Genomic DNA, 27,815 nt, shown 5'->3' with positions numbered 1-27,815 from the left:
CCACCAGTTGGGGCTGCCTTTTGTGGGCCAGAAAGTACCTGTGACCCTCCCAGGCCGATGCCATGATCAGTGAAGGCGGTGGGGAGGAAGTGGACAGAGCCACACAGCTCAGCCCCTGAAGGCGTGCTGTTCAAGACCAGCAGGTTTCCTCTGCATTTCATGTGTGATTACTGCTGTGGCAGCAAAAGGGAGCCACCACAGAGCTCTTGTGGGACTGAGAGTGTCTGAGGACCCAGCAATAGCCCATGGTGCTGCTGGGCACAGGGTGACTGCAAAACATGTTGCTGATTTGCTGGGGCTATGCCAGCCCCAGCTGTCCCCAAAGAAGGAGCCAGCTGACCGAGGCTGGACACTCACAACTACTTGGTCAATAAATGGGTTAAAAGCTGAATACTGGGCCATCGGTGGGGTGTGAGTGAGTGGGGCAGTGGCTGGGGTCAGGCTGCCATGAGACAAGAAGCCAGGAAGGCGCAGGGCAGCGATGCTACAGGGCAGAAAGGGAGGTGCTGCTGCGGATGCTGAGCAGACCACTCAGGCGAGTTCAGAACCAACAGAAACGAAAAGAAAATAGAATCTGAAAAGCCAGTCCCAGCAAGGAAAATTACCAGGGTGCCCTCCCAGGAAGGAGTATTTCAAGGCTGCAAGTGAGTGTGTGGGACAGGGGCCCCTTCCTTCCTGGGGCACATGCCAAGGCTGGGGAAACAGGGAGGGGTTTGGTGACGCAGCTCAGGACAGAGGAAGGGACACAGACACTTTAGCATCACATCACCCTGGAAAGACTAAGAGGAGTTCGAACTCGGCTGTGTGAAAGGCCTGATTGTCCTGTAGATTTCCTTCCACCTGTGAGACCCAAAGCCCTCTCTCAAGCTCCCAATGCCAACTCCAACCCCATCCAGAGCAGCACCTTGATGGCCCCAAATGACTGACAACTCATGTCAGAGAACAAGGAGAGGAAGGTGGGTTATGCAAAATTTCAGTTGTTTGAAGGACTGAGTGGCTGTATTGGGGGGCCGGGAGGAGTCAAGGCCAAGGGCACTGACCAGGAGACTGGTGGCTGAGAGCACAATCTGGTGACTGCACACTTGGAGGTGAAGAGACACATGAAGAGAGTAGAGGCCACTACTGGAGCCTCATAGCCATGGGACATTGTATGAGGTGGAAGCTACAAACCCTTGTAGCAAAGCCTTGCTTAGAACCATCTATTGGCATCCGTAAATACTGGATCAAATCACACTGAGGCTGGTCAGTAAGGGGCTTTCTCACCCTTCTTGCCCTGGAAGATCATTTTGCTAACAGTTGTAATGTCCCTATTCAGGGCGGCTCCTCCTGCCTCACAGGGCTCTGTCTAGGTGGGCGGAGCTACAGACAGTGTAAGCTCTCTGCCCACCTTCTGTATCCTTCTGAAAGGATACAGAAGGCTTTCTTGGAGACTCCTTATGTGTCTTTAGTAGAATCCCCTGGGGTAAGCTAGGCCTTCGGCAGGGTCAACTTACCTCCCATGCCTGACACACTGGTCCCACTAGAGTCATTTGGATGTGGAGTTGAAGGTGGATCGTAGCCAATCACCAAGTCAATGGTGGCCTGGGTAGAAAAATGCATTGCAGACAGAGTCAGTGCAGGGCATTGGAATGCTATGGACCCAGCACAAACCAATTCAGCAGGAGTAAAAGTTCTAGGCGGGGTAAGCAGGGGGATGGGAAAGTGAGAAGAGAAAGAAGGACGACACACCCACTGTCCATGTCTTCTCACATGTGAGCCCAGGGGGAGAGGGAAAGCCTGGGAAAGGAGTTGCCTGTTATAGGTTGCCAAGAGTCTCGTTGCTACAGGGCAACCTCATAAACTGGAAGTTGGGACAGGCAAGCAGGAACTTGTAATTAAACTCCAATCACAGAATTACAGCCACAGAGGCTCCATTTAAATGATTATGTTATTTGTTTGCTCATTGACTTCTTCATTATTTGCTGAAATTTATTTTCATACTTCTCTCTAAAAAAGAACTTTGAATGACTAATAAAAGATTATATAATAATGTGATTCATAAAATAGAATTAAAAAAGGAACCAAGTCTGATTAAAGAGGAAACAAATATGCAAATCATGAAGTTCTAGATAATCAACTCTTGCATAAAATATGACCCCAAGATAGCTAGGAGCCAAAGCAAGACTGGAGAACTGAAAACGTTATGTAACTTGCATTACCAAAAAAAAGAAAACATGCTAATTCCTTATAGGAGATAAAATTATTCCTACTTTTAAAATCTGAAATAAATATCTCACATGGGGTATTATTTTATGGAAAAGTTTCCTATACTTTTATATTTCATTGACATGCAAAATTTCAAAAAACTTTGCTAGGGGGAATCACCATATAGGTGTGAACACATGCCCACAGTTACTATCAACCAAAAAGAAATAAATTTTAACACCAAAAATTGAAAAGTACAAACCTCAGAATAAAGAAATGCCTTCGCAAATAAAAATTGTGTGGGCGCACACTCATACCCCACACCCAGGTTACCAGTTAAAACGCAGACAAAATCTTTAGGATATACTTATACTAAAAAACCATTTATTGTTTGTCTGAAATTCAAGTGTAAAAGGGCATCCTATACTTTCATTTGCTACTTGGCTACATCTGATTCCCCCTCCCTCCTTTGTTTTTTATCTGTCTGCTCTCCCGTGAGTATTCCCGCATTGATCAGCACGTTCTGTGGCCAACTAGGACCTATGATCCAGGAGACACTGAACAGGATAATAAATGGCGCCCCCAACAACAGTTCAATGGCAAATAAAGACTCGTAGGAGGAGCATCTTATGCTAAAGACCCAGGCCACAACAAGAAGACCAAATGCAGGGAGCATTGAGGGGCTCAGTTGCTAAACTTAATCAAAGAATCAAACTTTCAAAACCTAGAAGAGTATGAATGGCTCAACCTTGCGATCAGTGGTTTCCCAATAACCTCAGGATTCCCAGAGGTGCTCCAGGGACCTCTAACAGGGATGAGAGGATACCAGGGAAGCCAGACTTGAGGCCTCTGATCTCCCTTACTCTATTCAATCACCATAGTTCTGCCTTTGCAGGGTTCAACCTACGCTTTCTTCTCTGCTTACAGGAAAAAGGTAGCCAGCAAAAAATCACTGACTTGTAGTATGTTTCCTAAGTATCATTTCGCTCAGTCAGGTTTCAGGTAGACAGATGATAGCTGACATTCTGAATTTATGTTTTATGGTTAGAATGCTGATTCATAGAAAACCCGGAAGTTTGGGCGACTAGATCAGCAAAATCGACATTCTCAGTGGATGTTCAGAAGCCTAACCTCTGTTCTTTCCCACAGAGATGCCCGCTTTTAGTATAAAATTTTCTTCCTTTGCCAGGTTCCCAAGCAAAATGAATTGATTGGAAAATGAAGGTGTCAGAGGTTAATGACATCGAATGGTAGCTTCATGAAAGCTTGTTAGCAATCATGTTATATCTGAGAGCTATGATGCTTGAGTCAATTTCTTTAAGCCCACTGGAGAAAGAGAATTCTGGCCTCATATCAGACAATATCAACATGGACTTATTTAGAGAGATTGTGATCAGAAAACATACAGCTGCTTATGCAATGATAAAGATCGTGCTATTAACACCTTGATATTCCAAGGTAATTAAGTTACCTTCCATAGACTGTTTCAAAGAGCGTCGAATACACTGAGCTACACTCGCCACACAAATGTGAACACCCACGTGAACGTGCACAGGGCTGCACCGAGAGAGGGTATCACTTGCTCTTTAGCATTCTGCTGTAAGAAATCAAGTTTACCTAATTTGCTAGTTCTGTGATTGCGAGTACAGGATAAGGCGATATTATCTGCAAATGGACTAGTTTATCTCAAAATCAGTAGGTCTGTGTGTTTGTGTGTAGTGAGCTAATTATAATTTCACATTCTTTTCTTAATAAACTTCTGCTTAATCATCTCACTATAAAGCCATTCATCAAGAAGGCGAATGCTTACCCCAGTGTCCTGCCCCCTTTCATTTAGCAGGGAGATCAGTTTGTAGGGCAGCGATCTGCTCTGCTCGCCAATCAGGTCCTTCAGGGACACAGTGGCTGTGCCAATTAATCTGCAGAGGAAATGAGAAACAGTAACCTGAGTATGAGGCATGCCTCCGTTTACTCATCAGACCTCCCAATTCCCTTCCTATCCACCTGTTATCAATAAAATCACTCATAATAAACCGTGGGCCATTTTGCTCTCACCCCAGTAGAGTATTTTGGCAGTCAACACTGCATGCATATCAGCCATCACTTCTCCATAGCAAGCAGTCATTTCAAGAATCTCACTATGGTGCCTATGAAATATTAAATCATGAATGAGATGGATGGGTGAGAGGCAAAGACTGAATTCAGCCCTCTCTCCCCCCAGAATGCAAGAAGAGAGAAAAGCAAGACAAAATTCAAGCGTTCTTCTGTAATGAAAATTTAAAAAGACCCACAAAATATTGCCCACTGTAAAAGCATTCACCCAAGTAGACACTGAAGTGTAAACAGGTTGCCAGTTTACTGACGGGGCCACCTTGCTATCCTATATACTCTGGAGCAGCATTCAAAAGGCGGATGTGTATGCTTCTCTGTCTTCCCGGAGGAAGGGATTGCATTTTGCCTCTAGCACCCGTCTACCTCTGAGTGCACTCGACACTGGTACACAGGTGTCCTGGCTCACTGAGTAAAGCTCCTTCATGTCAGGAATTGCTGCCTGGTCTGTCCACTACTCTAACCCCAGTGCCTTGAACATGGTACATTTCTTAATAGAGATTAACTAAATGAAGGAAAGAATTAACTCATTTGAGTCTACATATATTGAGAATAAGACCCAAAATATTTTTTGTAGTTAGGTCACATGATCAAAAACATTTACTGGACACACATCCCCAGCGAGTTAGTCAGTATAAAAATGTAACCCACAGACCAGTCTGTAAACTGAGGGTTCTAACACACGACACAACCTGAGGCTGGGTGGATTGAAAAAGCTCCCTTTGTGAAAGCAAAGAGAGCCTGGAGGTGAGCTCTCAGTATGGATACTGAAAATGGGAAAGAGAAATAGTAAGAATTTTTAAATGTTATTTACTTACACCTTGCCTACATTTGCAGTGACTTATACCGATAAATAGCAGAGATGATAGCACAGAATATCACTAGCATAAAAATAGAACACTAAGCATCAACTCCTCAAAGTGACAGAAGAGATTCCTTGCATCAAAAAACTCAGGGTGAAGAAACTGTAGTTCAGTATAACATAACTCTAGGCTTTCCAGCAAAAATAATAATCAGAAAAATTCACCTTATGGAGAAATATTCACTTTATTTTTAAATGTGGTACATTTTCTTTAAAAATCAGGAAGTGAAAGTTTATGTCAACACAGGCACATCATTTTTGAAGAGACATATATTCATATCCCCTCCCCCGTCAGATCTCAGGAATAGGGCCACTTGTAGGTCTGGGGTCTGTCACTCAACCACATACATCCAGTGTGACTCAGCAATATTAATACTATTAATTAATATTTTATCACACAAGACCAGAATGTTGCCATGGCACCCTGTTTCACCGAATTACCCAGTGATGTGAACTATGTGCATATGGTTTCTTGGAAGAGTACACCTTCTTGGACAGCACCCAAGACAAGACACTCGACAACCATGATGGACTCTAATCTCTCCTAATGACACATGTAGAGTCGGTTATTGTCAATGGAAAAGGAAAGTTCTGCCTCCAGAGAGATAAGAGTGAATTTTTCAGTCCTTTTAGCTCAATACAGAAATTAGATCTCTCAGTCAATGCTGAGAATTGGTGGGACCTTTACGGGATAATTTTTCAGAGGAGTACATTCACTCAGTATGATTGTCAGATTTTACATGAGTACGGTTTCTCCTCACTTGGATTTTTATTCCCCTGACATATTGAGGACAAGAGTCTACACACAACTCCACCTCCGCCAGAGGAAACAGGTAAATCCCCACACCAGGTGAGAACCCCTGGCAAAACCTCTTCCACGTCTCCCTCAGCGCCACACGGTGTGAGCCTGAGGAAAACTTTCCATGTTTTGAAAATAGAACAATAGGCCAAAGGGTTGTCTAGTTGAGTTTTTAAGAACAAAATGTGAAAACTGCAGTTTTAAAAGTCATCTGACTAGTGTTGAATGTCTAAATGAGGTACTCTTCTTAAAAGACATGGAAACACACTGGATTTTATTCCTGACAGTTCAGTGATTCATAAGCTAACTTTGTGATTTAAGTAATGACACTGCACCCTTAAACGTGTACTGATCTGCTTTTGCTAACACCAGGATGACTTGAATCTCCACCTGCAATAAATAATCCTTGGAACAAAACAGGAAGCACAGCATGCTGGGACAATGCTGACGTGGAAGAAGACTGGCCTGGGCTGGACCAGCATTTATCAATCTCAGCACTCCTAACATTTTGAATTAGACAACTCTTGGTTTGGGGGCTGTCCTAGGCTTTGTCAGATGTTCAGCAGCATCCCTGGCCTCTACCCACTGACAACTCTACATATTGCCAATTGTCCCCTGGTGAGCAAAATCACCACAAGTTGAGAACCATCGGTTAGAGGATGCCTGTTCTAGCCTTAACACTGTGTCCCAACTTCCTTCAAGTCCTTGGCTAAGTCACCTAACTCTCTGAACCCAACTCATTATCTAAAAACAAGTAGATTGAAACAAATAATCCCTCAGACCCTTTCCAGCTCTAAAAATCTGCCACTAGGCCTATATATGTAACGTCTTCTACATATATCTTGGTTTTTAGAAAACCATCTTATGTTAAATTTTTCTTTTCTCTTCTCTTAAAGTCTGTTCATTGATTGGGGGTAGGGGGAATAACCTAGATGTGTCCATAAAGGACAATCCAGAACATTAGGCAAAGTTTCTGCCTTCAAAGGTAGTTTGAAATCAAATTTCAGTTTACACAGGGTGTCAGGAGGAAAGGTTAGGCCAATAACAGAAACGTGAAACACAGTGAGTGGCAGGTAATACAATAGGGAGTGGTGGGACTTGTGGCTAACTGGAGAGAACAGGCTTGCCTAAAACACAAAGCCCATCTGTTGGCCTTTTATGGCCCTGAGTGGTTTTACAACTCCATTGTGACTCAACCACTATCTGATGCTTTCCTTTCCCCAGGATAGGGTGTGAGAGAGTGATAAAAGATAACTGGCCAGAAATGGAATAAAATAAATGAAGCCAATTAAAAAGTCTTGCCTCAATCCCTTCTTTAAGAAACCTTTAGTCTCATTGCTTTTTTTTTTTTTAAGATTTTATTTATTTACTTTTTAGAGAGAGAGGGAGGGAAGGAGAAAGAGAGGGAACCATCAATGTGTGGTTGGTTCATGCGCCCCCTAATGGGGACCTGGCCCACAACCTAGGCTTGTGCCCTGACTGGGAATCGAACCTGTGACCCTTTGTTTCACAGGCTGGCACTCAATCCACTGAACCACACCAGTGTGGGCTAGTCCCATTTCTTAAGATTCATTTTTTCATCACAAATCTCTGATGCTTTTGTGTGTTGGAGGAGGGGTATGGGGACTGTAAAAGAAACTTGAATTTTTTTTTTCTGAAGTAAAGATAAGTATGTTTAAATGAAATCACCAAAATACTTTTAACAGCTAGGTTGAGCTGAAGACAAATGCAGTTACGACTTCTAAGAGCTTTCACTATAAGTTGCAGAAAACAGCCTCTATGGGGAAGTCCTAGCCTGGAAAGCATGCCTGCCAGGCAGGGCCTATTTTCTATGAGGTTGCCTGGATACAAAATACTGTGAGTCCACAAAATGATGACTTGGCCTCCTACACAGGGGATAGGAACAGTTCAGTCAGATCACAAACCAAATTCCTTTAAAGGATGTGACACTAAACCAAGAACCCTTTTTCTTTCAGATTACTAACACCATAAATATGTTAAAATGTGACAGCAATAGAGAGACTTTGCCCTGTATTTTCATGGAAAAATAAGAGTCTCCCCATGAACTCCACCCACCACTAAAACAGATGGACCACGTCTCAAATGAAACTTTATAGTGAAAGAATCTCAAGGCCCTTTGGCTCTCCAGCTTTACTTGTGGAATTAATAAGACACAGATGTATTCTGACACACAGAAAAAGCCAGTTTTGCTCCTGTTGCATGAATGTCCACAGTTTTGGGTTGGGTCTCTATGTGACACCCAACTAGTTCTAAGCAGTAGAATTAACTACTTGAAAATTAGCTGTTCTGATTGGGGGAACAAAAGAGTTTAGTTGTAAACTAGTCAGCTTAGTCACGCAAGTGTTTGTTAAGAACTTCTTCAACTGTTTCCTTCTTGCTAAAACAGATTCTAGTGTGTTTGAAAAAGAACATTAGCTTGGACGCAAATGTTAACAGCCACATGCCTCTATGGTGAGTAAGGGCTTTGCTGGCTGAGGTCTTAACCCAGGGAGTTCAAGGCTATGGAGTTGTCTGCACAGCATGGCTGGGCGCACAAGGATTACAGGAGGAGGGATTACTGGAAATGCCTTCATGGGAGAGTGGGGGGCGGGGAAACTATGTCAGAGGCTGGTCAGTAATCACATGTCCCACTGTTTCTGCCCCCAGGGATGTCTCAACTTCCCATCTTCTGAGAAGGAATAACAGTCCCCAGCCGGGCTGGGGACAAATACTTTTTTAAGCTGCTCCAATGTCCCCTGTAGAAAACCTGAAAGGACCATTACCTACCCACTCTTTGAAGCACTGGGCTCCGAGCCAACTGAGTCTTGCCAGGCTAGTGCAGGAAGGTGGGGAGCTGTCGCCCTTCCCCAGTGCCCCTTCCCTGGGCCAGCCAGTATCCTGCAAGCTCCTCCCCTGGCCCCAAGGCAGAAAGTGGAGAGCCAAGCAAAATACCCTCCAAGGGTGCTCCCTGGGTTGCCTGTCCACTCCACCAGTGGGACATTCTCCGGAGTCTCCGCCCAGCCCATCTGAATTAGCTCATTGCTCACAAACCCTTCCTCAGAATGCGCCCCCCCACCCTCCCCCAACTGCCTTGTAGCAGAATCACCAAGGTGGTTGGTTACAGACCTCCAGGATGCTGAGTTAAACTTTTCCTTTAGTTAATTCTTATACCCAGGAAGTTTGAGAAACAATGGTCTTAATGGGGCAGGGAAAGGTGGAGGACTGGGGGGTGGAAAGGCCACTGGCAAAGATCTGGACAGAAGGGATGTGCATAGTTTTGAAAAAGTACATTCAGTATGACAATATAGGTTCATATTTGAAAAATGGGCATAGATATTCAATTGTTTAATTGAACAAAGCAGTAAGCAAATCTCCATTAAAATCTATTTAGCAGGCCTAGTCACATGCACCCTTCCTATGGCTTCCTCTCCTAACTTCACACCAGGGTGGTGAGAAAGCCTTGAGACCTTTCTCCTGTTCTTTGAAAGGGGGCAGGGGTTTCAGAAATCTTGTCAACACTGGTCTACGAATCGGTTCCCAAACCTGGCTGTGTACAGCCCCCCTGGGGGTGGGGCTGAGCCCTGTACTTTTTACAAACTTCATTCCCAGGTTTTGGAATCACCTACCTAGCCTGGAGGCTGTGGCAGGGTTTGCAGGATTCAGGGCCAGCAACAGCTCCCTTTTTGCCAGGCCTTCCCTACTCTGTCACCCTGCTGCAAATGGTGGTCACTTGGACAAGGAAAGGAGCCCAGTGGAAGCCCAGGTCTGCATCAAAGCCTTGCTGGCCAGTGAGGCACAGAGGCCAGAGTCAGTTACTTTGTGGCTGCAGAGGGGCAGGTTAACTAGCCTAATGCCTGGTGTATATGAGATGCTCAGTAATTGTTTCTTGAATAGATGAATGTAACCTGCTATTTTGCTATTTGCACCTGACAATCTCTCGCTCACTCAGTCCTCAAAGATATGAACCTGTGCTTGCCTGTTGGGATGGTTTAGCAGAGCTCCTAAGCTCTGTCTCTGTCTAATCCCTTCTCCATTAAAATCAACGTAGTAGTTGTCATTCATTCACTCATTCATTCATTCATTCATTCACTCACTCACTCTCCCATCCATCCATCCATCCATGTAGCACTTGGACCTTATAAGGTAAGGAGGACAGAGTGACATAGTGATAAGAACTTGGAGCTAGGCAGAACTGGTTAATTTGTACTCCTCCTTGTACTGCAGGTTAAATTCTCTGAGTCTCAGTTTCCTCACTGGTAAAATGGGCATGATGAAAACTCCTACCTAATGGTGTTGTTGTGTGAACGAAAAGGGAGGCACATACTAAACCTGACAAGCTCAGGGAGGCCTGGGTGGCAGGCCTTACAAACTTGGAGACAGAAAATAACCACATTGAATGGTATGAACATAAAAACTCCTGACCAAAAGTGAGTCTTAGGACATAGAGGGAAGTCATGTCCTCGGCTGGTAGATTCCTTGACAAAGGTCAATCTTTACCTAAGATGAGCCTGTCTGTTTGGTTTTGTTTGTTTTTTGCATCTAAGATAACATGCCTTTTAAATGTCATAGTCTTTTCTCGACCCCTCAGGGCATCCCCACCTCACCAGAGCAGGAGGAGATCACAGAACCCCTCACTGTTATCTCGTTTTTCAAATACCATCTCTGCCGTGCTGTAAATGTTAATTATTAACTATCCTGTACCCACCAGTGTAAAAGAAGTGTGTGTCTTTTTGTTTTACTTTTTATCCAATCCCAGATATTTCCCAGCTTTGCTTTCTCCTGCCTCCTTAATCTACCACCAGTGAATTTCATGTACCTCTCCTTCTGTCTCCGTCTTTTATTCTAATGTATAAAATAAGCTGCATTCTCCAGAACATGTTCCCAGTCCCTTGAGATTTTGCTTCCCAGCAATTGTTGTCAGTTTGGCTCACATAAACTCATAAAAATTCTGTACAGGTCTGGATGTTTCTTACCTGGACAGTTGTAAGGATTAAAAGGATGATGTGGTAAGGGCTTAAAAGTCACTTTTTATAGTTATTTCAGAACCTGCTCTAGAAAAAGGAACCTAAAAAAAGGCAGGTGACTCCAGGCCAGGACTTGCAGGGAAAGCTGGCCTGAACTCATGCACAGCCTAAATCACAGGGTCTGGGCCTGGGGAGGTGGGCATGAATGAATAGATAAGAACCTCTTGTGACTACCCACATCCATTTCTATTCAGTCACTGTGCGAAGTTCTTCACACCAGTCCTTTCTTTTACATACATCAAATAGTTCCCTTCCTCCCCTCAATGTTATATATACATACCAGGAATCTGTTCAGAAATAATTCCTATTTTCAAGGTTAGATCAGAAGTAAACTTCAAGCTGTAGCTTGAATAAACTCCAATTTTAGTGGAACCTGAATGAAGTTTTTAAAGATTTTATTTATTTTTAGAGAGAGGGGAAGGGAGGGAGAAAGAGAGGGAGAGAAACATCAATGTGTGGTTGCTTCTCTCCTGCCCCCTACTGAGGACCTGGCTTGCAACCCAGGTATGTACCCTGACTGGGAATCGAACCAGCAACCCTTGGGTTCACCGCCTGCTCTCAATCCACTGAGCTATACCAGCCAGGGCTGAATGAAGTTTTTAAAGCCATATGTCTCATAAGATGTTTCATTATAAAACAGACCCCAAAACAAAAACCCTATCTAAACCAGACACCCCTCACCTTGTCATTTTCTTGTGTTCCTTGTTTTATTTTTCTTCGTCATACTTATCATCATCCAATATACTATACATGGATTTACATTTATTATCTGTTCCCTCCACTCAGATGATAGCCCCATGTGAGCCCCATGAAAGGCATGGAGGGAGTACCCCCAGTACCTAGAACAATATCTGGCACACAGTAGACATTAGCAAATATTTGCCAAATAAATAAATTAGCTGATATATCATTGAAGATAGACCAACGACCTTACAGATGATTTACAGGTTATAAAGCTTCCTCTTCTAAGTGAGGGTCTTCCAAGTACAATTAGAAGATAATTATAAAACCCCTTTCTCTTGTGGTCTGTCTGGGTGTCTTTGACCAGGGCTATGGCCCACATTTACTTAAGAAATGTTAGCAGATGCCGGCTGGACTGCAAAGCTACTTAATTGGCCTCCACAAACAGTGGGCTTCAGCCTCTCCCACAGCCCAAGACGGCCAGCCCAAACCAGCTCTGATCTTTGCATAGCTTTGCCGCTCTACTGAAAGTATGGAACTAAAAAGAACTCACAACTGAGAATCCTACTCTACAGTGACATCTGCTTCTTGTTTAGACTTCCACGCAGCCTGACAAGCTACTCCAGTTGGAATACCTGCCTCAACCGTGGGCTGTCCTCCCCTCCTCGCCTGCCACATCAGGAAAAGGAAAGGTCGGGGGGCCACCTCAACAAAAGTGATCCTGCTCTCAAGTTTACACCCAGCAATGCCAGAAGTGAGTCCCATCGCTAGGAGAGATGAAAATAGTAAATGCTTGGAACTGAGGTCTTTTGTGTACATACCAGGACATAAAAATTTCTCATAAGCAACACCACACTATTGCCCACCAAATTAACTCCATTCAAATCAGTCTTTCTGTTTTCTCTAATTAAAAAATAAATAAAACCTTGGCCTGGGGAGTTGGTATTTTCACCGTCCAAGTGTGTCCCTTTTCTTTTTCTAGTTCTGTAGCCCCCAGTATCACCATGTGTATATGTCTATGTGTTCTGTTACCTTCTCACTTTCACATCCTGACTCACTGACCTCAACCCCCCCCCCCCCCCACACACACACACACACACAAGTGGAATAAATCTTGGGTGCTCCGAGCTCTGTGTGAAAGGACTTTAACATAACTAGGTTAAATACATAAGCTTCCACCTAAAGAGCTGGGTGATTTTCAGCAGTTTGGTGAACCTCTCTGAACCACATTTTTCTCATCCATTAGTTGGGAATAAGTCTGTCTCACCATCATTATCAAAATTAAATGCAATTATGTGTATAAGAGCATTAACACAACACCCAGTACACAGTAAGTTCACTATAGATACTGCCTGATATATTGTTCCTCAGAAAACTTAAGTAATGTTTTCATTACTTATATTAAATTTGCCCTTACGTCTACTGTTTACTGAGGAAGTATTAAAGTCCCCTGATCAAAAGGAATAGACTTGCCAAGAGTCACCCAATCAGTAAGAGCCAAGATCCAAACTAATGTCACGATCATACAGCTGGCCACTTGCCCAGACTTCCTCTTACGCAGGAGCTTGGGCAAATCTCTTCGGAGGTATGTCGGTAGGTCTTAGGCAGCTCCCTCGTACTCACTGTACAGCAGAACAGATGCCTCGCTCAGTGGTTTATACCCAGATGATGCTTCTAACTGTGCTCTGCATTTATGTGGGGGTGTGACGGTGGTTTTGAATGCACAAGTAGACTCATATGGAGGGGAAAATATGAGTACTAGAAATACAAACTCTTAGATAATTATGGTCATTTTGTCTCAGACATTGTAATTTGCATCTCTAGATGTTTAATTTGGATCTTTTTTATATCTTCCATGTCTCTGCTTAACATGCTCAAGCATTCTTCTACCTTCTTGAACCACAGAAATAATTATAATACGTGTTTCATAGTCTATGCCTACTATTATCTATAGTTCTTTATCTATATTACCTATTAATATTAGCATTAATATTATCTATTAATAGTACATCTGTTTTTTTCTTCACATTACTAGAGTAAAATCCTTCTGGGTACTCTACCCAATGCTCATAAATTAGGTTTTTCCACTCTGGCTGGTGGGAGCATTAACGATGCTCAGCCCTGTGTGTGTTGCAAGGACTATTCTGTCTGCTCCTTTCAGATGGTTCTTTTCCCTGCCTCAGTTTCTGCACTAACACTCAGCTGAAGAATCAGGAGAACCCTCTGTAATCAGGAGCTGGCGCTCTCTCTCTCTCTCTCTCTCTCTCTCTCTCTCTCTCTCTCTCTCTCTCTCTTTCTCTCTGTATCCCTCTAGACCCCTGCCTGCACCTGCCCAACTCTGGGAGATGACCAGGAGGGATCTGCCGGTTCCTTCTCCCTGCACTGCAGCCTGGAAACGCTCTATAGGCATTAAGTTGGGCTCACACAGGGCTCATCTCAGTTATCTCCCCCTCTCTGGGGATCACTGCCCCGTGCTGCTGATGTCCAATATCTGGAACCATTGTTACATATGTTTTATCTAGTTTTTGGTTGAGTCAGACAGAAGCTCCACATCTCCCTACAAAAGGGCATGAGCTTTGGGGCAGGTGTTTGTTTCTCTTGTGATTCAACTCCTTTGTATTCTGACTCCTTTGCAGCTTAAACCCAAGTTGGAACCAGAAAGCTATTCCAGAGGGCTGAGCTGGACAGAATTCACATAAATGGCCCAATATCAATGGGCTAATTGCCAGGTGCAAGGTGCTTTGAAAATGTTAAATTTCATTCATGTGGTTGTATCATAAACACACTTATTCATTCATTCATTCATTCAACAAACATTTACTAAGAGCCTACTATGAGCCAGGCTAAGTGCTGGTGTTAGAGCATGCAACACAATAGCTGTGGACCTTCCTGTCTGGTAGGGGAAGGTCAAATGAGTAAACAAATTGATAAGAACATTTTAGATGGTGGTAAATGCTGAACTAGTTGAAGCAGATGCATGGACCAACACATACCCTTGAGTACTTGTCTGAAACCTGACCCAAATATCCCCATACCTAGGTGGACCTGCTCCACCATTTCCTCAGAGGAAAGAAGACAGAGCAGTGAGATAGAGAGTGATGGCAGGGTGGGTGGTCAGAGATGCTGAGGCAGAATGACGAGAGTCTACATCTGTTGCAGTCGGAGGGAAAGCGCTTTCCAAGCAGAGGAAACAGCAAATACAAAAGCCCTACTTCAGTATCTCCCTTTCCTCCCTGGCACCCGTGCATGCACCCACACACACCTGAACACTTGTTAACACTTTTCATTCCTACCTTTCCAGGCTCCTGAAGATGGTCCTTGTTTAGGAACTCAAATGGAGTTCAACAGGGCCAGGATGCCAAGGGATCAGGGTCCCAGCCTCAACCCTTCTGAGGCTCATGTCTCATCTCTACTTCTCAAGGTCAGTGTGAAGATGAGATATACTCTCTGAATTTATCTCGCCCACTGTGGAGCAGGAGCGTAAGTGGTTTACTATTCAATAGTATTAAAATGCCAGCTTAAAATGTTTACCTAGGATGGTGATTGCTGGGGGGAGGGGAGTATAAGGGAACTAAATGGTAATGGAAACAAACACAATAAAGATTATTTTTAAGAATGTTTACCTAGGGAGGAGCGACCAATTGACAGTGAGTAATCTTTATTTTTTTCAAAATTAGAAAAATTACTTCCATTTTAGCAAAAAGATAATCATTCCACCTACATTTGGGTTCCTGTAGCTGGTTTGAGGTTATCAATGTAATGGAAAGGTCAAAAGTACAGGCCTGGATGTAAATGCTGTCTTTGACCCATATCTGCCTTGTGACCTTGAGCAGATTGCTCTCTGAGGAAAACCTGGACCTGCCTCTTTGGGTGTCTGAGCATTAGGTGGAATAATGCCTCCAAAGGGCTCAGCGTAGCCCTAGGCATCCCTGAGTCCCCACTGAATGATAGTCACCGCCTGTCTGCAAAGGGAACTCTCAGTCACTGAGAAAACCCTTCCACTCTGACGTTTCAGCTAAAAATATCATTTCATGTTCATCATGTGACCAAGAGGCTCCTCTGGCTCTTCTCTCTCCAGTCTGCATGGCTGGCTGGACGACTAGAAAGTGAGGAAGAACAGTCCACACTGAACGCCCAGCCCACTCCCAGTGCCCGAGGAGGGACGCTGCTGACGCACCAGCGCTGTGCCTGCCTGGCTCGGATGTGGGCAGTCGCTGTGGGTGCCAGCATGGATGCATAGGCCCCAGAGGAGCAGACACGAGAGCCATATGTGCACAGCCAGTCTCCACAGCAACAGGAAAGTCAAGGGGCAAGACATTCCTTAAACTGGTAGAAAAATCCTCTGCCCCCACCCTGTGCTTTCAGTGAGGAAAACATTTCGATACTGAGCAGTGAGGAGGTCCTCAAACGTCAGACTTTAGTAGAAAAGCCAACCAGAAAATCTAAGGCCAAAACACACATAGTTTGAACAATACAGCTATGAGTGTGACTTTTTTTCCTGCAGATAATGTGACCAAGGTCTGTGCATTGTTTAGTTGGTGGAAACAAAGCCAAAGATCATCCTTTCTGGCTGGTGGCAAAGAAGCATGCAGCTGAGGACAGTAAGGGGACAGGCAACACAGAGCATTGTCATCCACACTGTTCACTCCAGAGCAGCTGGGGTTGGCCTTACCCTGGAAGACGGTAAACAACTCCTCAGGGAAATCTGCAGGGCAGAGAACTAACCTCCTAATTAGTAAAAAGACCAAAGACCTCCCCCAATGATCCTGTCACAGAGCCCGAAATTCCCATGCTGTCCACTCCTTCAGATAAGTCACCAGTGGTCTCAGTCCCAAAGTCATTGTTCCTAGAAGTTACCACAGTGAACTACTAGGAGCCATCACACCACCACTCGGATCTGTCTCTTGGAAGCTCCTTCCAACCAGCAGGACCTTGAAGACTGAGACACAGGACAGATGAGTTCTGCTGGGGAAAAGAACTGGCACACGCAGCTCCCAGGGCAGGCCCAGGGGGAGCCGGGAGCTTCAGTAAGGACACTGGGTGCCTGGGAGAAGCCGGGGGGAGGAAGACTTCCCAGAAGAAGGGGAGGGAAAGGTTGAAAGCATAGTGAAGACCAACTTCCTGTTTTGCCTAGAATCTACCTTTTTTTGTTAGGCCTAAAAATTCCTGTCATAATAACGCCATAGTAACAGCTGCTCACTTTGTCTTTCTGCTCAGCAGATACCACGACACCAAGTGCAATATATCTCAGCAAGATGCATGGAGGCCCCCAACTTCAGAAAGACCCTTATTCAAAGTTGCAAAGAAAAATGTCCCGGACCAGACAGACTACACATTAACCCTCTCTCCAGAAATACACACCAAATGCCCAAGGTAAGTGCCAAGGGGAGTCTTAGGGTGGGGATTCGTCCCCTTCCTTCACTGCTGTAATCCAAGGACCCAACTGAGTTTTCACCAAATGTAAACATACAACAGTCACCAGCATTGTTTTCTTGCTTCCTAACTGGTGTCTACATCCAGTCTTCACATAGAAAGCATGAGATTCTTTAAAAATATAAGTCAGATGACATTCAAAACCCTCTAATGGATTTCCATTCCACTAGGAATGAAAGCCAAAGCTTGTGTGGTGGCTCACAAACCATGTGTGGTGTGGCTCTGCAGTTCTCTCTCCTCCCCCCATCCCAGCCTCTCCTGCTCTCTGTGCTCCATCCTGACTGGCCTCTCCAGTGTGTCTCCATCACCCCAAGTATACTCCTGCCTCAGGGCATTTGCACTTGCTGTCCTCTGTGCCTGAAATAATCTTTCCCCCCCGACAGCTGCACGGCTGTCTTTATTTAGGTCTCTATTCAACTATAGCCTTATCACCATGTCATATAAGACTGGATCTTCCCCCCACCATCAATCCCTCTCTAGCATTTTACTCTGCTTTATTTTTCTTAACAGTTTCCTCCTTAGCTTATGACACTTCATAGTACCTGACCCATTAAATATTTCTTCATGTACTTGTTCATTTTCTGACCCTTCCTCAACCATGTAACCTTTAGGAAAGCGAGGGCTTTGTGTGAAACATAGATGAGATCTCTCAGGCCAGCCTGCCAGGCGTTGTCATCTTGTTATGTTAGATGCGGCACAAAGTGATAAAGGCCGGCGCCAAGCTGGTGGCTGTGGCCATGAGTGAGAAACACAGGACGCAAACAATGGAAAGGAAGAAAAAGGAGGTTTTGGCAAAAGGCTGGATAGGATGTGAAAGGGAGAAGATCCAGAGAGAACGGAGGCGGTGAGCCCAGTGGTCTGGAACTGTGAGTGCTCTCCAGCACGGTGACACCAGCCACGTGTGGCTGGGGAGCACTTCAATGTGGCTAACCTGGATGAGACGGGCTGAAAGTGCGAAATGCACACTGGATTTCAAAACAAAAATGCATGTAGAATGTCTCAATGATTTTTAAAATATTGATCACATGTTGAAATGATAACATGCTGGATATACTAAATAAAATATATTACTAAAATTTCTTTCACCTGTTTCTTTTCGTTTCTTAGCTACCAGGAAATTTCAAATCACATGTGTAGCCTGCACTGTATTTCTGCTGGAGAAGGCTGGTCTAGAATACAAATAGTGGTGCCATTTGCAGAAAGAGGAGAGCAGAGACGAGAGGGAATATTATTAGTAACAACATGAGGCTATAGTGAGGCTTGACCACCAGCTTTCCAAGAACTTAGAAACATGGGAAATAGAGCTGTCCTTGGGGAATGGGGGTGGGGGACAGACTACCATCCAATTGGTTCAAAGCTGAGATACGCAGCATAGCCTTCAGAAACTAGAATGGTTTTCAGTCCGAGAGAGTGGGACCAGAACTTGCCGTAATGTATTTATACAGCTCGAGAAAAAAATGCACCAGTCACAAGGAGCATTTGTTAGCAGTGGGTCTTGAGAAAAGTGATCTTATCAAAGGTGAACGTGGGCGCTACCTATCAAAGCACTGCCCAGGGGACAGATGTCGGTCCAGGCTTTCTTAGTCTGGAGCCATTAAGCAGAAGACCCCAGTGATTAGGGGACCATCTAATTTACTGGCCAAACCAAGCCACTGTTGACAGCAAAAGGGGCACTACTAATTATTGTGCTGGGACAATACAGCAGACTGTCCCAAGCAAATCTGAGCATATGGTCACCCTACCTCAACTTATTGCTTTCATTGCAGCCTTCTGATTATGTACCAAGTGTGCCTAGGACTAAGACATATATTTTTTAATCTATTTTTTAGAGAGAGGGAATGGGAAGGAGAAAGAGAAGGAGAGAAACATCAATGTGTGAGAGGCATATCAATCCGTTGCCTTTGGCATGCACCCTGACCAGGGACCGAACCTTCAACTTGGGCATGTACCCTGACTGGGAATCGAACCAGTGGTCTTCTGCTTTGCGGGACGATTCCCAACCAACTGAGCCATATTAGTCAGGGCCATTTTTAAATGTATTGACATTACTGAATATTGGGATGCTTCTTACAGTTGATATGGGCACTTAATATGAGGTTTCTTTCTCTCCCCAAACCTGTTAATTTAATAGTATATCTTATGGTCAATGACATCTTACAATCAAGGTTACAGAGTAATTTGGTTTCCAATGTGGAATGACATAAAGGAGAATTCACTGATCAGAGAGTAGGAATGCCCTCCCCCAAGCATTTATTTCCAATGGAAAATAACACGCGCTGGTTTCTTGTGAGCTAGGTTGGTTTGAACTGTTTACTAAGACTGGGTTCTGAGTCTGTGTAAAGCCCAAGGCCAGGTCAGGGACCGGGGAGAATTTACTGAGGTCGTGCTGTCCCATGGAGACTATTTGGGAAAACCCCAGCTTTACCTAGGGGACAATCCTCGGTGCCACCATCATGTACCATCATAACCCTGCCCAATGGACATTAGTAGAGGCAGTAAGACAAGGAAACTGGTTTAGATCTGTTGGGTTTAAAAGGCCAGTAAGACATTAAAATGGAAGTGGGGCTGGAGGTATAACTCGCATGAGATGTGTACAGGTTACACATAATCAGGAAGAGAAATTATTTTGCTTGTGTCCAACACAGCCGCAGTTCAGATAAACCACCAGAGGGAGGAAATGACTGCATGCAATTAACAAAGAAGTTTCCGGGGTGCAAACAGGCTTCACCCTACAGGCCATATTGGATAGACTAGTGTTGACTTAGTGTTTTCAGCCTCTTGGGAATATAGAAGTCTGGGTAAAAGCACTATGATTGATTAGCCACATTTGATATTGGCTCAGAAGGGGGGCATGACATGGAATTAAAGGATAATTATATTGAAAGGATTATAAAATGTTATTAAAGATGCATTCCTTCAACAAAATAAATAGTATGATAATATGTAAAATGAGAAAAACAGTTGAAATCAACTTACTTATTTTGTCCTATTGTCTCAAAATCTTTCACAACAATTCCGAGGGAAGACGAAAAGTCCAGTGGCACACCTCTCAAGTCAAACTCCAGAATCTGTCCAAAGAAAGGTTATAAAAACAAAACAAACCAAAAAAGAAAACTGTTAAAAGGATCAGGAAATACAATGAAATGTACCAACACTGAAAGCTGGGTCATCATCTTCACCAATGACAACCCTTCAAATCACTCAATTCTAAAGTTAGATGGAAGTGATTAAATGATAAATTAAACTCTAAACCGGGAGGCTGCTGAGGGTTGTGGGAAAGTAAACCAGACTTAGCCTCAAAGGACCTGGAGGCAGCTCCTAGCTTCCCATGTTCCAAGCTCTGTGGCGTTGGGCTGGTCACCAACCTCTCTCCCGCATTAGAGAGCCGAGTGCCTACCACGATTGTAGCAAGAATAAAATAAAACATATGCATGAAAACGTTTTCTTCAATGGTTATTTTTAAATTACTTGCTCTTCTTAAACATATTATTATCCAAGAGATGAATAATCTAGAAAACACTTTCCAAAATGCACCAGTCCCTCATTTGAGGTCCCGCAGTGGTCAGTGCTAGAGTCAGATGGGACCTTCATCTTAACGCAGCAAATTGCTGTCTAATGACAAATGTAAAAAAAAAAAATCAACATAGCACCATTGACGCCTTTGACTGACTATGTAATAAATGACTTAAAGCAGTGTCTACTGACGACTTAATTCTCTTTGTAATGGGTCTGGAACAGATGAAGAATTGTCTCATAGTTCATGTTAGAACACACCCACTAATCCTAATGGGTTTGGGGTTGGCACTTCATTTGGTTAGATTTCAGTTGTAAAAGTGCAGTTGGAAAGTTTACCTGGTAAATACTTTTGCAGTATGAGAGGTGAAACCTGATGGAAACAAGATGGGGTGAGAAGATGATGCCCAGCAAGGACACGCCTGCTCACGTGATCACACACCTCTCTGCCGTCAGCCACGTGGACTGACCTCTGATAGAAAGAGGCATGCTAGGATTCCCCAAAACCCGAAGCGCTAAACACGCATGTTCATGTACTTTTGGTTATTTCCTCCTCGGAGCTCTGTGTGAGGGCTTTTCAGAGAGGCATTAAGAAGTTTTTTGTCTTAACCTTAAGTGAGAAGGTGTGGTCTTTATCTTTTAGAGATTTTGAAACTAGTTGGGAGAGGTCTTCACAGTCTCCAGACTTAGTGCAAATATCAAAGACATTTATCACTGCACTTATCCAGGGAGGCGTGGCTGGCTTTTGGAAAAAATAATGGGCCTGATGACCAACTTTTCAAAACTTAGCACAAGAAAGTCCTACTCAGTGGAAAGAATTCAAATTTTCACATGTCTATAAATATATTAAACACCGGCGGAGGTGGTAAATAAATTTCATTATATCCCTTCAATACCATATTATATCATATTAAAAATGCTTTTGAATGAAATGATATGGGTATGTGCTCAGGATATAATAGCAAAAAAAAATAGAATAGGAGACTGTACTTGCTTTATATAGCTAATTTGATAATTTTAAGGCATCAAATTTTATTAAACATATTCACTCAATAAACATTTCTTCATATACCCCAGATGTTAACAGTAGTTGCTTCTGGATAGTGGGACCAAAGGTAATTTATTATGCTGATCTAAAGTTTTCAAAATTTCTACGTTAAATATGTATTATTTTATCAACGTAAAAACAATAAATGTCTTGACTCAGCCAGACACCCAAATTATCATGTGATACACTCTTGGTTAGTCACATGCAGACATGTTCTTAACTATGGAGCTTCCCCTGTGGGACTCCGGAGATGATCTAATACCACCACTTGCTCTACAGATGTGCCTGCGTTGGCAACAGGACTAGACCAAGGTCACAGCGCAAGCTCAAGGTCGCTGCAGGCTAGAATCCAACCCTCTTCACCGCCATCCAGGCTCCGCTCACCACACCTCTACTGTACAGGAGATGTCACTGTGTTTACATCTCCTTGAACTGCATTGCAGGCTCCATGGCCACAGAGGGACACATAGGGGTGGGGGTGAAATGCAGCTATTCTCCTTCCAAAGGGAAGAGTTCACCTCTCACCAAAGATGGGACAATCAGATGTAGCTTATCCATTGAAACAAAGTTAAAAAATAAAAATGAAATCACCTCATTCCAGACAGGATTGAGTTCACTATCAACTTTTTTTGTTTTCTTTTTCTCATCTGCAAATAAAAAATAAGAGATATCAATCAATTAGAAATATTTATAGAGAATGTACCATTCCGTAGTTCAAAGAGCATTTCCCCGAGGGCCCACAATCTGCCTGCATTTCCCTGTCCTCTGCCTAGGTAGGGGCTGTCTGAATCAAAGTGTCCCAAACTGAACAGCATTTTTTGGTCTAAAACGTTTTTCCCACACTCAAGTCTAGGGATGGGGGTCTCAAAATTATGTAAATACCACGATCCCCTGACCCGCCCTCCCCAACTCCTTCAGACCAAGATTACCCAGGGCCTCCACGTCTCCAGCTTTTTTGTAGAAAGAAGCCAACAAAGCTAACCTTAGCGTGCAGGTGGTGCCATTTTACAAGTGAGGACGGCGAGACCCAAAGGAGTTAAGAAATGTGTCCGAGCTTGCCGGCAGCAGGAGTGCCCCAGTAGGGCCTGGAATTTCAGCTCTGATGCCCATGCTGCCTCTGCCTGTGATAAGACCCCAACACAGTTTACGGATTAAGCTAGACTCCCTCCTACAGGCCTCTGCACAAGGTAATTCATACATAAACTCTTTCTAGGAGCCACAGAGAGCTGGGGGTTTGCTTTACTCCTGGCCCACCTTTTCTGAAGACACGAGGTCTTCTTTCTCTGTGTCGAAGACTACTGTCTAGTACACCCTCCTGAGTCCACCTGGTGTTTACGTTTTCTTGGATCAAAGGTCACAGAGCCGGGGCTTCCATTAGGCCTCTGAGTCTCCAGATCCTTACCAAAATAAAAGCTAATGTTTGAGCACAGAATGCTTTAGCATTAGCTCATCTGTTTTCAGAAAATCAAACTTTTTTCTCTTGTGTGTCTCTTTTACTATTACACAAAACACCACATGCATGGGTGGGGGTGGGGGCGAGGGGAGTCCCCCACCAAGCAATTTTCTGTGACACCAGATAAGTGTTGTAAAATTGAACTCCATTGTGACACTAAGATAGTATCGGGTTTCACTGGTTAAGGGCTCAATCCCACAAGGATGCTGCCTCTCCAAGGTCAGACACCAAAAGCAAAGCCAGGTTGACACCTATTGCTTCTGACATTCTGACAGTCTGGCAATCAATCTGAGGTTTTTATGACCCTTTCTTGGGTTCGATTACTTTTCTAGAGCACCCCATAGAACTCAGGAAAACACTCATGTTTACCAGTGTATTAAAGGCTGTGATAAAGGATACAGATCAACAGCCAGATGAGAAACATAGATAGAGCAAGGTCTGGGGGGTCCAGAGCTTCTGCCCGCATGGAGTTAGGGTGCACCACCCTCCCAATGCGTGGATGTGTTCCCCTACCCGGAAGCTCTCCGAACCCCATACTTTTGGGACTTTATGAAGGCTTCATCACGTAAGCATGATCAATTATTAACTCCATTTTCATCCCCTCTCTCCAACCGCAGGAGTGCGGGGTGGGGGTGAACATTCCAGGCTTCTAATTCCGGCTGGGTCTTTCTGGCGACCAGCCCTCCCCCAGGAGTCCACCCAAGTTGCCTCATGAGAACAAAAGATGCTCCTAGTGCTTTTTAGGAATTTGCAGGGGTTCAGGAGTCCTGTGTCAGGACAGGGTCAAAGACCAGCTGTCAGGACAAGATATGCTTTACGCTTTAATCGCCTAGGGAATCACAAGGGTTTTTGGAGCTCTGTGCCAGGGATGGTGTTGCAGTAGGAGACCAACATATGTATTTTCTACTGCTCACTATTCTTCTTTAGAACCCTAGGAGGTACGTATAATCATTTTAATCCCCCTTTCACAGCCAAGGAGACTGAGAAGCTGAGTAACGCATTCAAAGTCACCCAGTTAGGAAGTAGCAGGGCTGTTTTGAACCCAGGTAGTCTCCCGTTGGTGGCCACACTTTGAACTATTCCTCAGCTTCCCCTCTACTAACATGAAACGTAGGAGGTGGCGTGTTTAGTTAAGCCAAATGTCACATTGCTAAGGCTCCCAACACACACCAGCAGTGGGACTAACCACCTCATTCTCCCAAGACCTCAGCATAGCAAAGCCATGAATCATCACCCTCCCTCTGCTATGCATGAGTTTTTCCACTTGAGTGGGCTCCCACAGCCTCACTGGCTTCCCTTTTCAAACTGCAGCGTGACCCCACTCATCGGCTTGTGCCTGGACCTACACAAGTGAGCTCTGACTGTGTCCTTTCTACGCGGCCTCCACAGCCCCTCACTGGATCTGACTCTGACATCGCCCGGCAGCTGTCCTGAAATCCTCTCCCACACTTCCACACTGAGCCCACTCACCCCTCCCTTCATCCGACAGAAACCTCTCAATCTTCCTCTCTGGTTACAGTACCAGAGTGTACTTGAGAGAAACAGGATCCATGCAAAGGATTTTTAACCTGACGGAGCTGGACAAAATGGCTTCTTATCCACAACTACAGCAGCTTCCTCCAAATAACCACCGACAGGTGCCAGGCTGTGCGTCCTATTGCATGTCTCTAAATCCTTAAGATGACCCTGCAAGGTCCGCGTTTTACAGACGAGGAATTGAGAAGCTGGTTTACTCATCTAAGGTCACACAGCAAATAAGAAAACAAAGCAGAATCTAAGTCTAAATCTTTTTAGCTCCAGACCTGAGGGTGTGTTTGCTCCCACATCACAGTGACTCACTGGAAGCTGCCAGAAACATCGGATAAAGACGACGCATAAGATGAAACATTCATTCAAAGTACTGATTTTAATGTCTAGTTTAATATCCATTACTGTAATTACTTAATTAATGACTGTGCTATAAACTCAGTAAAGAATTGTATTTTTTTAAAATCACTGTTTTATCCTCAGTACAAAAAGTGATGGCTGGTATAAAATAGTTTCTCAATAAACTATTGGTAAATGAATTACTGAGTGAATTGTCACATAGTAAGAACTCAATAAACTCATAATAAGAACTATGGAAGGGAAGAAGATACATAAATATCATATGTGTGATGGGCTTGGTATCCTGGGCAATGGCCAAACTGAAGTCCAAGGTCAGGTTTCAGGGCATTCTGAGACTCTCTAAGACTTTTTGCTCCAACACACAAAATATTAATTACACCTGTAAGTTTTGGGGGGAGAGAGTTTATTGCTCTCATCAGATTCTCAAATGAGGTAGTGACCTTGACAAAGGCTAGGAATTCCTGCTTTCTACACTATGAAATGATACCATTAATCTCCCTCCACTCACCACTGCCCTTGCTGCCATAACCAGGGCTGGGTGGTTAGAGAATCATGTCAGGAGGGAGTGAATCTGGACCCTGAGACCATGGCAGACCTTTAAGAGAAAAGACGGGCTACTGAAAGAGATCCCAAGTAAGTAAAGCAAGGAGAAGACAGCAAATAATTTTTAGAAATTGGGCACAGGGGCTCGTGGTGCTGCTCAAGTCACTGAAGGATGGTACTGAAACTAAATTTCACTCCCCAAGAATCCAGACAGGGAGCTAAGGCAGGGGCAAAGTTGCCAGAGTGGTTGTGGAACGAGGCAGCACTTGATCATCTGAACTGAATCCCAAGCCGGTACTGACCTGGGAATCACAGTAGGAGAAACACCGCAAGGCTATCTTGATGCAAAGGCTGGTATTACTGACCCTCCCACCCTCTGTAGGGACAGGCGTAGTCCAGAGTCAGCAGTTGAAGAGTATGAAAAAGGTTCCTTGTTTATTCACTCATTTTTGAAATACTTATTAAGCACCTACTGTGTGCTAGTAACTGGGGAAACAGAAGAGTGTAAGATAATTCCTGGTCTTGAAATGGTCGACAGATGGAGTGGATGACCTACAGAACAGGGGAACCACACAAATCCTTATACATGTTTTCACCAACGAGCAAAAAGCCCCACTGCGCTCTTGCCTGTTTCATTCTCTTATTGGAGTTTCCAACATTTCCAACATTTCCCATGACCCTCTTACACGAGGGTCAGTAATGGGAATAATGGCTGGCCAAGTCAGGCTAAGGGACCTCATAGCTCAGCCCATCGGAATGGTCCAGTGAGTGAGTTCTTACAAACCTTAATTCACATCTTCATTCTTCCATCCAACAAATATCTTTGAAATATCACTTGCCACGTGACAAGTAAGCTGGACACTGTGGGAGATATGAAGATACCCAAGACACGGCTTCTGCCCTCAGGTGGTCTAGTAGGGCCGTAGTTGTGGCCAGGTGACTGATATAGACAAAAGGCTTCAGTTGTCATCAGAGGGATACAGATGAAAACACAAATTCAGAAGAAGGGGAGGTGAAGTTAAGCTGTGGGCACCAGGAAAGGCCTCCCAGAGAAAGCAAAGGCTGAGCTGGGGATCAAAGGACAAGGACCAATTAAATGTGGAGCTGGGAAGAAAAGGTCACTCCAGGTGAGGGGAAATAGCAGGGGCGGGTCAGCCATGGAGGTGGAGAGAATAGGTCACGTCTGGGTGCACAGCCCAGTTGGCTGGAACCAAGGGATGTGGAGGGGAGTAAAGGTAACCAGGCTGTGTGGAAAGGTTATGGTCACACTGTGAAGCTGTGAATGCCAGGCTAAGCTTCATTTGGCTGGTACAAGCCACTTAGGAAGGAGGGTGTTAGAAACCAGACTTTATAACATCAAAAAGTTCATAATCCAGCAAGAAAAAAAAATCAAGCTGCCCAACAACTCCAACATATGTTCCCAAACATGTGACTCGGTAGTACACTGAGAACAAAGGGGACCGTCTGAGTCCAGGCAGATGTAGGTTGACCACAGACAAGGTGAGACTAGTCAAGCTGAACTTCCTACCACTTGCACACAGTGTTCATGCTAATGGCGCTGCCCTATAGGGGGCGCTCACTCCCAGCCAGACATGCAGTAAATCCTTCACTTCATTTAATCCTCCTAACAAGCCTAAGTGGTAAGCTCTGTTATTATCTGCAGTTTGCAGATGAGCAAAGCAAGCCCAAAATGATTAGGTGAATTGCCTAATGTCACAGAGCTAGGAGGTGTTAAAGAGGAAAACCACAGGTCCAAAATGGCATCACTCAGGCTAAAACCCCCTGATACCAAACCTAGATTTAATACCTGATGGAACTGCAGTTTCAACCTCTTCCAGAACCATATGCTTAATCAACCAGTCTGGCATGCCTGGTCAAGCACCAGCAATCTGTCACGTGGGCCCCAGAAAAGATCCAGCCCCCGCTTCTCCCCAAAGAAGAGGCAATCTTCCTGTCAAAACACTCTGCTTCTCTTATCTCAAAGAAAAGATTTCTGTGCCTCAAAATAATCTTTTCTTTCTTGTTGTTAATAGCTCCCTTACACCCTTCTTCCTATAAATACATCCTATTTTGCACAGCTCCTCAGACAGCCCTTCTGTATAGTTGCTAGATGCGCTGTCTGATTCCTGAATCACTTAATAAAGCCAATTAGATCGTCAGATTTACTCACTTCAATTCACTTTTTTAAAAGATGAAATGATCTAACTCGGGACTAGTCTGCTTGTGGACTCCATGCACTGAACCACTGTATCTCTTATCTCCCTAGCTAACAGGGGAAG

At 44.2% G+C, this 27,815-nt stretch overlaps 1 protein-coding gene across 2 annotated transcripts in view; it reads right to left on the bottom strand.

Moving 5' to 3' along the window:
• Positions 1–27,815, bottom strand: part of MYOF (myoferlin) — a 142,416-nt gene that overhangs the window by 102,518 nt on the left and 12,083 nt on the right. For both annotated transcript variants that reach the window (XM_024563408.4, XM_024563409.4), the window contains exons 2-5: positions 22,245–22,300; positions 20,069–20,160; positions 3,995–4,103; positions 1,494–1,581 (exon numbers count right to left, since the gene is read on the bottom strand). In XM_024563408.4, the coding sequence (XP_024419176.2) occupies positions 1,494–1,581; positions 3,995–4,103; positions 20,069–20,160; positions 22,245–22,300 (345 nt within the window). The remainder of the gene's footprint in view (positions 1–1,493; positions 1,582–3,994; positions 4,104–20,068; positions 20,161–22,244; positions 22,301–27,815) is intronic.

The sequence above is a fragment of the Desmodus rotundus genome, chromosome 4 (genome assembly GCF_022682495.2).
Source record: "Desmodus rotundus isolate HL8 chromosome 4, HLdesRot8A.1, whole genome shotgun sequence".
Taxonomy (NCBI): Eukaryota; Metazoa; Chordata; class Mammalia; order Chiroptera; family Phyllostomidae; genus Desmodus; species Desmodus rotundus.
The sequence above is the reverse complement of the archived record's forward strand: the minus strand, read 5'-3'. Positions and strand labels throughout refer to the sequence as shown.